The sequence below is a fragment of the Manis pentadactyla genome, chromosome 15 (assembly GCF_030020395.1).
Source record: "Manis pentadactyla isolate mManPen7 chromosome 15, mManPen7.hap1, whole genome shotgun sequence".
NCBI lineage: Eukaryota > Metazoa > Chordata > Mammalia > Pholidota > Manidae > Manis > Manis pentadactyla.
In genome coordinates this window covers 26,268,579-26,282,429 of record NC_080033.1, presented here as the reverse complement: position 1 = coordinate 26,282,429, position 13,851 = coordinate 26,268,579, and the positions used below count along the sequence as shown (strand labels likewise).

The following is a 13,851-nucleotide window of genomic DNA, read 5'->3' as shown; positions in this document are numbered from 1 at the left end:
TCAGCAGGGAGGCTATTGTGACAGGAGGAGATGGCCCTTTGGCCAGCAAGGAAGCCAAGTTCTGAGGACAGGCTAGTGTTTGCAGCACTAGACAAGGGAATCTCCACATGAGAAAGGAGCGGAGGTACAAAGCCCTCTCTCAGTGACAGGCAAGGAGCCAGAGGCCTCCCAGGCAGGCCTGGACTCAAGAGGAGGAGCCTGGTGTCCTCCTCATGAGACTCATGGAACCAGGCGAGATGGAGCTGCTTGTGTGGGAAAGACGGGTCCCACAGGGAAGAATGTGGGCAGTGGTGGGGCTTGGGGCCACTGTGACAGGCTCAGGTGTGCCCTGGCTCTTGCACCCATGCTCCTGCATTTTGCTTTTTGTGTTCACACCCTGCCCAGATGCCCTGATGTGTGCCCATGGCTTGCTGTGCCTGATGACTGCCAATGAAGGTGCTGCTGGCACCCAGGGACCAGAGAGGAGAAGGCAGGATGAAGACCACCACAGGGAGGTGCTAGGAGTATAAGGGGGACCCCTTCTGCCAAGCCACACTCCTCATGCCCCACATGAGCTTGCCTCCCACCCAGCACCGAGAACCGTCTACAGGCTTCCCGAGAAGGAGGTCCACCCACCTGTAATCCTTCTCAGGGAGCCAATTGCCAAAGACAGAGAGCTCCTCCCCAGCTTAACCCTGGCCCCCTGCCCATCAGCTCTCGTCAGAAGGAAGTCATGCTTTTCTTAAAGTTGGGAAAGCCCAGCAGCAATGTCAGTCAGTCCCCTTACAGTGACTTTCATGACAATTGATTCTTACACAAATGCTGCTTGGCCCAGAAGAAGGATCTTTAATAAACCCAGGGAGGGAGAGCTGACATCATGGCATGGCCCATTCTGAGCTGGAGAGGGGGTTCCTGGCCAATTATAGCTTGTCTGGTTGGGGCCAAAGGACAAGAGGCTGCCCAGAACATCAGGTGGACCCAGCCCAAGCCTCAGGGAGGAGGTTGCAGTCTAGCCAGAATAAGCAGGAGGTGCTCTGAGAATGAAATGACGGCTCAGCTGGGGCACAATAAGGTCCCAGAAAAGCCTGGGCTGCTGGTTGATGATCACTTCACAGAAGGGAGGAAGGTTTCATTGACCCTAAGGCAGAGGGGTCTCATCTGTCCTGAGTACCCAAGGGCCCCACTGTTATCTTACAGCCCCAACTTTCCTTCTCTGTCCTGAAGTCAGTGCCTGCCTGAGTAACCCCATCCAGAGGATGCACTGGGAAGGCAGGCCCAATTCTTTCTCATGTCTGTATCCCCACTACCCCATTTCACTGGACCTGGCCCTACTTTATTCATTCATTCACTCGTTCTCAAAAAATGTCCATTGACATCTTTGGTATACAAAAACTATGCTAGGTGCTGAGGACATAATGTGCATGAGACCTACCAGGGGAAAGACAGACATTGGTCAAATGGTCACATAGCAAGTGGAAATTTGCAGCCATGGCTGATACTCTAAAGAAGAGACCCATGGGCTATGGAAGCTAAGAATAGCAAGATGTGACCCAGTCAGGAAAAGGTCTCTGAGGGAGTGACACAGTAATCTGAAAGATGTTTTAAGTTGGCTTAGAGAGAAGGTAGGGACTTCCAGGAAGAGGGGGGACAGTGAGTGCAAAGATCCTGTGGCAGGAGGAAGCAAGGGAGTACAGTCTGACAGAAAGTTACTAGGACTGAAGCAGAGAAAGCAAGAAGGGGAGCAAGGGAAACTCAGTCAAGAGTAGTGGGAAGGGAGCTTTGCCTCTGTCCTAAGGACAGTGGGATGGGGAGCAAACCCATGGTGGGCATAATGCTTTGGGAAATGACATCCCCAGTGTGGGAGGGGGCAGAGTGGTTGTGGAGAAACCACTTTAGAGGCAGTGATCCAGCCAAGTGATGAGCAACTTGGACTGTTTGGAGGCATAGATAGAAAAACAAGTAGCTGGTGGGTGAGGGGAGAGAAGAATGTGTGATTGGATGACTGAGAGGATGGGGGGAGGGTGGGAGGGAGGATGAGTGGACATGTGGATGGGGGATGGATGGGAGGACGAGTGGTTTAGGAATGTGTGGAAAACAAGTAGCTCGTGTATGGGTGGACGTAAGGAAGGGTGTGAATGGATGGGCAGCTGGGTGGATGGAGGATAGAAGGAAGAGCGAATGGGTACATGGAGGAAAAATGAAAGGGAAGATGGGTGCATGTGGGATGCCAGTTGGGCCTTACAGGACCAGTGGGGTTGGACCTGCAGGCAGGCCAGGGTTGTCGTTCTTCACACCTGAACCCTGAGCACTCAGTCCGTACCCTCCAGGAAAGAACCACGGGGAGAAAGGTCCTGGAGGTGGCACAGCACAGACTGCCTAGGCTCAGAACTCCGTACCAGCCCATGCTTCTGTCTGCAGTCCCTGGGCCACGGGAGAAATAGGCCAAGTGAGTGGACACAGCCAGTCTCCAGCCTGCTCCAGCTCCCTAGCCCCTCAACCTTTAGTTGACACCACCAGGCACTCTGCTGGGTACAGCCTGGCCAGGATTTGATTATTAGTGTCCATGTAAAAGTTAAAGCAGATATGATTTTCAAGCACTTAAAAAATCAGATCTTCAGGTGGGCAGATGAATAACTGTAGCTGCATTGAAGACTAATGTAACAAAAAATACACAAGGCAATAATTCATAATGCATTCTAGTCTACAGAGTTGTATTTTAATGTGTGACATATCCTGGGCAGCTCGTCTGTGCTAAATTTATTTAATGAGCACATGTTATAGAATTTTCAGAGCACTATCCCTGGGCAAATAAAGTGTGTTAACCTTTCCTGTTAAGTTGTGTTTCTAAAGAAAAGTCCCAAGTGTGAAACAGAAAGAAATATCCAGGCATCACTGAGCTGTAATCTGGAGGAAAGAGCTGCTGTTGTGCCCTGGTTGTGCTGGCCTCAGGGACCTGCACCCCTTCTTTCCAGCCCTGGGCCTCCTGTCTGTCACTTCTGCCTTTGTGTGGCCAGGCACAGCTCCGCAGAAAGGACAAGGAGGCTGAGATCTAGACCCGTCCACTGAGCAGCCCTCATTGAAGTGGGAGTTAATTGAGTGCCACTGTTGGCCTGACCCAGGGGACTTGGGACACACTCCGCATTAAAGGGCACGAAGGCTATGGAGGAGACAAGTGGGATTTAATTGGGGCTAGGGTGCCCCAAAGAGGGGAGGACCTACTCATTTGAAGCCCTAACAGGTCCCCTATTTCCCATCTGTGTAAAGGGCACACCAGTACTCCAGCATCCACAAGTCCATGAGCTTCAGATCTAGAAAGGGGCCTAGAGAGCCTCCAACGAGTGATTCCCAAACTGGGTTGCTTAGAACCCTGGGCCCCCAGCTTTAAACAGAGTAGTTCTGTTTCTAAGGATGTGAAATATTGGGGTTTCATGTAGCAATTAACTTGAAAAGGGGGTTCTACTGCTTTAAAAGATTAGAAGCAACTGATATAGTCCTAATATTTATGTGTACATATATATATATATACATACACACAAAAATATATAAATATGCAAATTATATAAAGTTTATAAATATATTTGTATACTTTATATATAGTATACTTTATGTAATATATATATATACACATATATACACATATATATATAAGCATGTATATGTATATATATATGCCTGTATGTATATGTCACCTTTTAAGGGAAGAATTTGAAGTAGCTTAGAAAGCTGCAGGTGACAGAACAAACAGTTTTTAATGAAGAAATTAGAATAAAGATACATGAAGGTAAAATGGTAGATTAGTTTGAGAAAAAGTTCGACAGGGATGTGTGCACGCAGTCTTGGGCAGTTGAAAGGGCAGATCACCGTGACAGTGACAGGCCTCCAACCCAGCTTATATTTGAAGATTAAAATTGAGATGTCAAATGTGAAGTGCCTGGCCAGTGTCTAGTGCATCATGCCGCTCGGACCAGCTCGGGACGCCTAAGAAAGACTTCCGTTCATTCATCCAACAAATATTTTATGAGTATTTCAGGGTGTGGACAGGGGTCTGGGTGACAGGACTCACCCTTTAGCAGAGGACACTGGGTCAAAAGGTCAATGACTCATGGCCCCAAACTCAGCTCAGAGGAAATAGAGCTCACGCTGGAGCCTGAAGGACAGAGGGAACCTCTGGATCAGGTCAGGGAGGAGGCAGTGTCTGAGGGACACCCATGAGAGGGGAGGAGGCAGATGGGTAAATGGGAGGGCACAAGTAAGCAGTGTGGATGGATGACAGGGCTGAGGTTCAAGGTGGGCTGTGGTGGAGCCCAGGTAAGGAGTTAAGTCTTTAACCTGAGATGAGGTCATACAGTGAAGCCACTGGGGACTGGGGGAGAGGTGTGGACTTTGCATTTGAAGAGGGCACTCTGGTGCCTGGCTGGGCAGGTGCCTGGCTGGCTGGAGTCAATGGATATGGGGAGGCCAGTGGGGAACACTGACCCAGGTAAGAGCCTGTGATAAGAGGGAGGGTTGGAGGACCAGGTAGGAGTGGGCCTGGGGCAGACAGATTAAGAACTACCTTAGAGGTTACCCAGTGGGGGCCTCTGGGCTGGGCCGGTAATGGGCTGTGAGCAGACAGAGCAGACAGGGAAGGGCGGTCTAGTAAAAGGGACAGCATGCGTGAAGGCCTGGGGGCAGGAAAGCATAAGCATAGTCTGCCTAGAGCCAGGGGCACCTGTAGTAGTGTGAAGGCAGGTAAGGCAAACCTGTCCTGGGGTGAGGTCAGGAAGAGCTTCCAGTAAGGTCACCTGGACTGGATTTACAGGAACCAGGAAGTCACTGGAGATAACTCCTCTTCTACTTACCAGATGTGCAATCTTAGGCATGTCACTTAACCTCTCTGGGCCTCCCCTGTGACAGAGGGAAGTGGCTTCTAACTCCTATGGCTTCTGAAAGGGTTAAAAATGAGTATTCTCTTGACTCTGAAAACAGAGAACAGTGTGCCTATTAGCAGCCCACAGCCTCACAGCTTAGAGAATCTGGATAGCCATGGGGGATGCCCCTGTGAGGACAGGGCCCAGCACTGAGGGAGGCCCCTACCGGCCCTGCTTGGGGAGTACCCTGATGCTCACCATGGTCAGGGCTGCCCCTGGCCCTGCCAACACCAGCTGCCTGACCACATGGAAAGGCCTGTTTACCATTTTCCTTAAGTAACACCATTAAAGAATCACTTGGGGCAAGATCTCATTTCAAAAGAAATAGGAAGCTGGAATGGAGCTAGCAACAAAGTTGGCCACATTAAAAACCTAGTATGAATGTTGAAACACAGGAAACAATTCTCATCCCCACACTCTCTCCCTTGGAAGCAGCCTGGGGCTGGGGTCAAGTGAAAGCTCCAGGGAAGGAGAGCTCCTGCTCTTCAGCCCTGAGAGGTGGTGCATATGGTGGGTGGGTGTGTGAACAGAAGCCAGGTTGTCTGGGTTCAAGTCCCAGATCTGCCTTTTATCTTAGTGTGGCCTTGGTAGGGCTGCCAGATTGAGCAAATAAAAATGTAAGACACCTGGTTATATTTTAATTTCAGATAAGCAACCAGTAGCATCTCAGTATAAGTAGAACCCATGCAATATATTTGGGATATATAATTACTTAAAATTATTAGCAAGATCTAGCCAGCTTTGCTGTTATTTATCTGAAACTCAAATTTAACTGGGTGTCCTGTATTTTATACTGGCAAGCCCTAGACCTTGGGAAATCACTTCACCTCTCTGGATCTCAGTTTACCTATCTGTAAAATAGGGATAAAATAGTAAGTCCTACAGTTACAAGGATTGGACTTAACATAACATACACAAGTAGCAACAGTACCAGGCCCTAGGAAGAGCCAGCCAGCTTTGCTCTTGTTATCCTGAAGGTGTTTGGCTGTCTGCTTGAGCCCAGCTGGGTCTGCTCCCTGCCATCTACTCCTCACTGTTAGTCATCAACCCCAACACCAGATCACCACTCCCACCTGTGAGAGGGGTCACTTACTGGGAGCAGGCCTGTGGCCAGCCCTCTTGCATGTGAGCTTCCACTGTGGCCAGAGACATAGGACACGTTGTGAGAAAGGCGCTTATGGAATGCAGGGCAAAGGGGCAGAAGCAAAGGTCCACATGGACAGCACAGATGTTTGTGCCAAGACTTCTGTGCCTGAGTGCTCAGCAAGGAAGCCCAAGCTGGAGCACAGGTCAGACCTGGGCAGATTCTTCTGCAGCATGAGCCCAGGTTCCCCCTGAGGTGCTCACAGGGAACAGCACATTGGAACCCTGGGCTGCTGGCAGGGGCCTACTGAGGGTGATGTTGTTAGGGAGGATTACAGGGAAAGATGGTGGATCTTTCTTCAGTGGGCAGAGAGGCCCCATCAGAGGTTTTATACGTTAGGGAAATCTCTCTAGGTGATTCTGGAGGAGGGAGGTGAGCACAGGGTGATAATGGAGACAGGAACATGCTTTAGGTAATCACTGCTGAGCTCAGGCAGTGGCAGGGGAGAGAGGGCAGCTAGGAAGGCTCACCTGGGCACGGGATACCACCTCCGCCCCATCTGTCCAGGAGCATTCAAGCTCCTCCTGCTGCCTGGACACTGAGGCTGCTGTGCAGGAGGCACACCAGATAGATGACCCCTAAGCCCTGCCAAGGGGACAGCTGTCCTCAAACCCGGGAGCCAGCTGTCCAGGGCTGGGCCAGTAGGGCAGGGTCAGCACAGGACTGAGAGACCCACATTCCACATCTCACACTCAACTTTTCTTTCAAATGTCTATATTTCCTTTAAAACCCTTTCCTAGGAGCATTGGCTGCTCCTAGTTTTTGCCCTAGTTACCAGCACACATTAATTTTATGGCAGAAATGAATTCTGTTAGTGTTCAATTATTTCTTGATGACTCCCTTAGAATAAATATCCACAAAGAGGCTTTAATTAAAACATCAGCAAGGGAAGCAGCCTCCTCACAAGGTACCTTACACTCACCTGTGGCTGGGCCGCCTGACCCACCAGGCATAGCATCCAGGGCAGGGCATAGACCTGGGGTGGGGTGGGCACAGGTGGCCGTCAGGAAGCCCAGAACATCAGAACAAGGAAGGCCAGCCACCCACTGCAGTGCAGCGGCACAGGGAGCAGGGCCTGCTAGATCCTACAGGAGAGCTGTCTCAGAGGCTACAAACTCGGCCAGCCAGCCAGGCCAGGTGGCAGAGTTGAGTGAGACGGGCTGGCAAAGGGAGGCCCATTGGCAAGAGGGGCTGGGAGGTAGCTGGTGGCCATCCGGGCTCAGGTGCAGGTCCGGAGGGAGCAGTGAGCAGGATTCCCACTGAGAAGAGCAGGCAGCTACTGGGCACGCAGCTGTGTGGGAAAATAGGCCCAGGGCTACTGGGTCTTGGACCTTTCCAAATCTGTGCTGTTACGCAAAAATCTTCCAAGTTTTACACGTTAGATTATCATTTCCAGCTTTAAAACTTGGTGTGCACCAAGCCAGACTGTTCTGCAGACCAGACTGAGTTCTCAAGTGGCCACTTGATGCCTTTCCATTGTCCCCAGCTCTGTAGGAGCTGATGTTTTGTAACCAGTAAGGTCAGAATGGAAAAAGTGGAGAATTGGTGAGGAGCCAGCCTCCAGGACTGCTCCCAGCCCTGCCCTTGGCTCTGGCCTTGTGCTTCTGGATCCTGTGCGTGTCCCTGCAGATAAAGGCATGGTGATTGGCCATTGCCAAGATGAATCCTAAGTGCCCTCTCTGCTCACCCACAAGCCCCTAAAAACCCAGAGACAAACTCCTTACACTCTGACCCTAGGAAGCTCCAAGAGGGAGCCTTTTCCTTCAGCTGTGGCTCAGCCATCCATTGTGGGCCCAGGACGGAGCTGGGGCAAGGTAGAGGAGCAAGGGAGTAAAAGCAGCTCGTTCCCAGCTGTCCCCACAGCTGGGATGTCCAAGACCAGCCCGTCAAGGCCAACCATGCCCAGATATGCTACTTGGGGGCCAGCCCTCCTCTCTCGTTTTCAGACAAGAGCAAACAGGAAAAGGACTAGAAAACTGAGCAAAGGTGCTGAGAGGTCCTTAGCCAGGGCATTTGTGTGGTTATCTAACTTTTCTAGCCCTTATTCAAAAGATGTATCATAACAGTGCAATATGTAGAACAGGTGTGAGTGGCCTTGCTCTGCTTGACCCGGAGCAGGGGCCTGTCCCCATCAGAATTCTCTTGTTAGGATATCCCCGCTTACTGGTGGAGTGGCTTTGTCTGCTGAGACTGGACTATTTCTTCTCTGCCTGTACTCAGTGTGGGCATATCCTAGAGTAATGCGGCAGCGTCAAGCCAGCACTAGTGTCAACCCACAGAGTGAACCTCCAACTTAGCCCAGGCGCTAAGAGCCAGAACCAGCCCATTACCATTTCCATGGGAGAGCCAGGCCTCAAATGTATCTGAATTTTACAGTTTGCTTTGCAAACCTGAAACAAGTTGTAGTTTTTGAAGCTACAGGAAAAAAAACAAAGCAGCACCTGAGCAACTCCAGACTCTGAGGGACACTTTACAAAGCCCTGACCCAAGCAGGCCCCCCGCTGCAGCGCTCAGGCCACCAGCAGGCCTGCAGAGGCAGTGCGGCTGGCTGGGCCTGGGGCTCCGTAGGCCCTGGTGGGCAGGGCATGTCAGGTGCTGCACACCTGAGGCAGATGGCTTTCCCCGAGGCCAAGGGAACCATCCCTGATCCTAGAAGGGCAGGCAGAGTGAGTCGGGGGAGGGCAGTGGCTGCCTTGGTCAGCTGGGGTACAGTGCACCATGATCCTGATACCCACCCAGGGGGGTGGTCCCTACAGGCCCCCTTACCTGCATGAGCCCAGGCCAGAGTGGGAATGGCCGGCTACCACCTCCGCACGTCCCCAGGATCTGCCCCACGAGCTTGGCCTTCCAACAGTGCGGGCAAAGCCATGGTCCTAGAGGATGGCCCGCGCGAAGCCGCCTCTTTCACTTCCATCACAAGGCAGTGAACAGCCTCATGGGTGCCAAGTTATTTTCTGACAGGGCCTTTGGAATTCCACCATTGCTGGGTAAATGGAAAAGCAGGGTTCCCTATCAGAAGGTGTCTGGGCTGGTGCCTTTGCTCTGCTCCTGGGGGCTGGCCACGCCCACCGTTGTCTTGGGAGGTTCTTGAACAGCTCCCGCATGTGTCATATCCTGCTCACCCTCTAAATGGTAATATCCACAGAGCCAAAGCAGCTCTGATTTCTTTAAGAATGATTAGCAAAACAGTGATACTTTAATTTGAAGAATAAATCAGCTACTATTCTGTCAGAAGGCTTCCCTCACTTCAAGCAGCCTGATGTTCCAGTTTAATCATGACAAATAAACTTCTGCATGTTCTAGCATTATTCCTAGTACTCCCCAGGAAAGGAGGAAATAAAGAGATGTTAGCATCCAGAGGACACAGCAGCCTGCACATCCCCTGGAACACAGCGGTCTCCATGCTGCATAATAAAAGAGGCCAGTGTAGGAGATCCCACCTGAGCAGAGCCAAGGGCACCTCCTGGCCCTTCCCTGGAAGGCCAAGGTGAGCCCCCGGCAGCAGTGGGCAGTCCTGACTGCTCCAGGAACAGGGCAGCAGATGCTGAGGGGGGCCCAGCAGCCAAGTGCTGGACAATTGTCAGGGTCCCTCCAAGGAGACCACATGGGGGAGGGGCACACTGGGCTGCCAGAGTCCTGAATTTGAACCCGTCTGGTGTAAAGACCCCTCTCTCTCCAGGGCCAGCCTGGAAGTCTTGCTCTGCCCTGACCATTTGGGAGGCTGAAAGAGAAGTTTCGGATATGGTGATGTAGCAAGAGTTTCCAAAACCTGGGTCCTTCTTTCTCAGAGGTCTAGGGATGTCTGTCCTGAAATAAATGGCTGGGGAGATAGTTTGCTCTGCTTTCTCTATCTTGGATGTTTCCTCTTGAGAGAAGGACCACACCCTAAATTATTTTTTCTCCAACCATTTTCAGAAAGACAGTTCTGTTGCCCTTTCAATGGGATCTGTTTGCATAGAAATTGACTCTGTCTACATCAGTTAGCTTTTGTTATGTCACAGACATCTCTAAAATTCAGTGGCTTTGATATAGATGAGTACCATTCATGTAGCTCATGATCCTGTGATCAGCTGCCCTTTTGGCTGGAGGCTGGTTGGTCTAGAGGGACCTCAGCTAGGACTTCTCGTGGCTCTTATCCTGCAACAGGGCAGCACAGTCTTGTTCACACAGCAGTAAGTGGGTTACAAGAGCCACAGATGAGGGTCAAGCCTCCATGCACAAGCACTTTTTAAGCCTTTGCTTGCTTCGTACCTGTTTATATTCATTGACCAAAGTCAGTCATTTGGGCAGGCCCAAAGCCAGTGTGGGAGGGCGCTGTCATAGAGTGTGGGTGCCAGGGACACAGATGAGGGACAAGGGGGATTTATTGCCTTTTTGCAATCTGTCACTAAGCTCTTGCTTAATCTGGACCCCAACTCAGTGAGACAGGCTGTGAACATATTAATTTTATGCAGCCATGCATATGTACATTCCATTTTATGGAGTGTGACACAAGACCTAGAGGGCTGAAGGGTGTTACCCCAGACTGCACAGCAAGCTGGCCTGAAAGCCTGTCTCTTGGGTATCAGCCGCTGCCCCATACCACCTGTCGTAGTCCCCTCTATAGCAGTGCTGGGCCATGGAGTGGGCGAGGTGCAGCCAAGAGCCAAATCCTGGCTGCCTCCCAACAGACATCCAGCAGCAGAAACGCTGCAGGCCGTGTTATCTACCCTCCCCGGGCTTTGACCTCTGGAGCCACCACACTGGCCCTCCAGGCCCTGCAGCTTCCCCCTGGCCCAGCACAGTGTGGCAGGCTGATTGTTTCAGTGCAGGCTCTTTGGGAAGTCTTGTGCAATTTCAAAACTTTAAACACAAGTAGGTGAGACTCTTAATATGGAAAATACCAGTTGGCAGTAGTTGGAAGCAAATTAGAATTTTTTCTCACATCTCCTGTGCCCACACTTTCACAGTTGCTCATGAGTCCGTTTGCTGTTCCTCCTGCCCCTGTGTACCTTGAGGGTCTAGAATTTGATTGCATATATACATCTGCTCTTAAATGCCTCGTTTGGTTGTTTCTGTCTCGCCTGTACCTGCCTGAGCATAATTACCTGAAGGGGGAGATTTGGGAGGCCCCGTGCATCTATGGGGCACTGCTAGGCCAGCCATATCCCCATTTACTATGCACCTGAGCCTGAACTCTGCCTCGGCACCTGGTCATCCATCAACTCATCTGTTACCACATCTACCCTCATCCTTCCCAGTGATGTGTGACAATGAGGAGCAGCAAAGGAGGATCCAGCTCTTTAAAGTGACCACCACACACTGGTCCTTCTCCAGATGGATGGGAAGAGGCAGCATGTCATCTTGGGCCAAGTTGGAAGGAAGGCCAGGAGCGACAACGGCATGAAAAATGAGTACCTGAATAGGAAGCTTAGCACTTTTGGATTTGTCCTGTTCTGTGCTTCTCCACAGGAGCTGAGAACTATGTTTAGAAACAGTTAGCTACAGATGAGGCATGCACAGCGATGGCCTTTGCCTCCTTTCCAACAGATGTTTGAAAGTCCAAGTTTCCCAAATGGACAGATAGAATCCTGGAGTCTCAAACCAGAATGACCCCTGGCTCATTTGTCCAAACCCCATCTTTTATAGAGGGGAGAGTGGGGCATGGGACACAGACAGTTATAACCGGAGTAAGAATGACTCAGGATTGTGGGAAATAAATGCCTTGGATAGAAAAGACTAGTGACTCTTTCACCTGCAGAGAGGAGGTGCAGCCTGCTAGGAAAGTCACAAGTCCAACTGGCCCAACAGCAGCACCCGAGGGCAGCCAAGTTGCGGCAGTCAGCCTCTGTACCATCTGCTTGGCACAGGGAAGGACCTCTTGTACCTCCACCCAGGCTCAGAGCTCCAGCCCACCTGGCTGGGTGTGGTGGAGGGAGGACAGAGGCCTCCAGATAGTGCGGGTGAGCTGGGTGGGGCTGGAAACTGCTTCCACTGATGCAGCCTGACTCTAAGTAAGTTGGCAGTGATACCACCAGGGTTTGGGCAGCACCATGGAGCATGGACAGTGCTTTACACTGGCTCCTGTCAATAACTCTGGAGGGAGTATCCAGGGCACAAAGCCTGGGGGACATGGGTGGCTTTCCCCTAGTTGCACAGGAGGCCTTCCAACAGATGACAGCCCATGACAGACAGATGGGGAGCCAGGTGGGCAGCCCAGTGGAAGCAAGACAAAGGCACGTGTTACTATCACAGTGGCCAGCCAGAGGCCCAGGTTAGTGATCCCACTGGAGAAGCAGGTGGGAGTGCTAGGGTCACTCCTCAGGGGACCTCACCTACCCACCTCCACACCCAGTGATTTCTGAGCTCCCCATTTTGACCCTAGGACTGGACTGATAGTGCATGGAAAGAAGGCTCACTCACAGAAACATCAGGATGCCTAAGACAGGGCACTTGTGAATACTAAGCTGTGTGGTCCAAGCAGGGGTGGGAGGAATTGGAGTTGTAGGCAATCATGGGATCTTCCCAGAGGAGGGGAGAAGCTGGGCTTTACATGCGAAGTACAATACTTGGTGGAGGGTTTTTGACAAAATCAAAAAAGATTTTGTCTTTTTATTCAACCAAAATAATGACCTGGACTTTAAAACTACAATCTAGCACACCCTCTTCAGGCCAAGGGTATGTTGTATCTGACCCCAGTAGACTCCTAAAATGTGCAGTTTGTAAATAACAAACAGAAGCAGCAAAATGCTTTATTGTTGCATGGAAGCAGCCATCATGCACCAGCTGGGTGCTGAGGTCAAGCAGCCCAGGCCACGGGAAGTCTCATTCTCTTTGGCCTGCTCTGGGCCATCAGGTTACTGTGAATCAGGTGCTAACAGCTTTCTCATCCCCTGCAGGCACTTGCCCCAGCTATGCCACAGACCCACTCCTGTCCCTGCTCCTGTTAGCTCTGCATAAGCTCCTGCGCCTGCTGGTGGGGCACTGACAGATGGACGCAGCATCCTGCACACCTCCACAGGCCACAGGCCAGCCTCAACCCTGGGCGAGGACCATGTAGCCAGATGGACATGGAGAGACTGAGAGAAGCATGACAAAGTCTTCGTGGAAAATAAATAAATCATATTTTTGGGGAAGTTACACAAATGTAGAATACCTAAAATAATGCATCTAGTTTCCAAATAAGATGAAGTTTGGACCATGCAGTATGCATGGGATCAATAATTTCTCTACTTCAATGTATTTTTCTTTTCTAAAGTTTTCCTCTGAGTCATTTTGCACGAACTGGTGAGCAGTTATCTTTAGGATAGCATATACAAATGTTGGGTCAAAGCCTCTCTGACAAAGCAAAATATTTTTAGTAGATTATTGTGTTTAGGAATTTTTTAATTTACTTTTTTCTTTGGGGGCATTCCTTTTTTTAAATTGAAGTAAATTATTTCTTTTGAGACATTTTTGATTTAAAAAAGATACATCTTATCATAATTAAAATTCACTGTCAATAATATTTATTTTTAAATAAAGATTGGAAACAAGGTCAGACACTTGTTTATAAACTGTATTGTATATTGCTGAATAACAGTTGAATAAAAACAACTTTGAAATAATCTTTCTACAGGTACGTGTGAGTGTTAAGCCTTGGTGCCTAGTGCCGCCAGAATGCCATGACCTGTTCTTTGACCAGCTGCACTCTTGGCTGGTTGCAGCCCAGCATAGGGGACCTGGCCAAGGCCACACTGAGCAGTCAGGAGTGCTTGCCTGGCTTCCCTGGGGAGAGGGGACCTCAAGGAGCCAGGAGATAGAGGAGCCCCCAACTTGGGTCCTGAAGGAAACGAGGTT

At 50.5% G+C, this 13,851-nt stretch overlaps 1 protein-coding gene across 3 annotated transcripts in view; it reads left to right on the top strand.

Annotated features, from left to right (window-relative positions):
• The window catches only part of VSTM2B (V-set and transmembrane domain containing 2B), a 28,819-nt gene extending 15,183 nt beyond the window's left edge, over positions 1-13,636 (top strand). For 2 of the 3 annotated variants that reach the window (XM_057492962.1, XM_036929928.2), the window contains one exon: positions 12,912-13,635. In XM_057492962.1, the coding sequence (XP_057348945.1) occupies positions 12,912-13,000 (89 nt within the window). In that variant the 3' untranslated portion in view covers positions 13,001-13,635. Of the gene's footprint in view, positions 1-12,911 lie in introns of all 3 variants that reach the window. The other variant, XM_057492963.1, reaches the window with a different exon arrangement.
• The last annotated feature ends 215 nt before the right edge of the window (positions 13,637-13,851 follow it).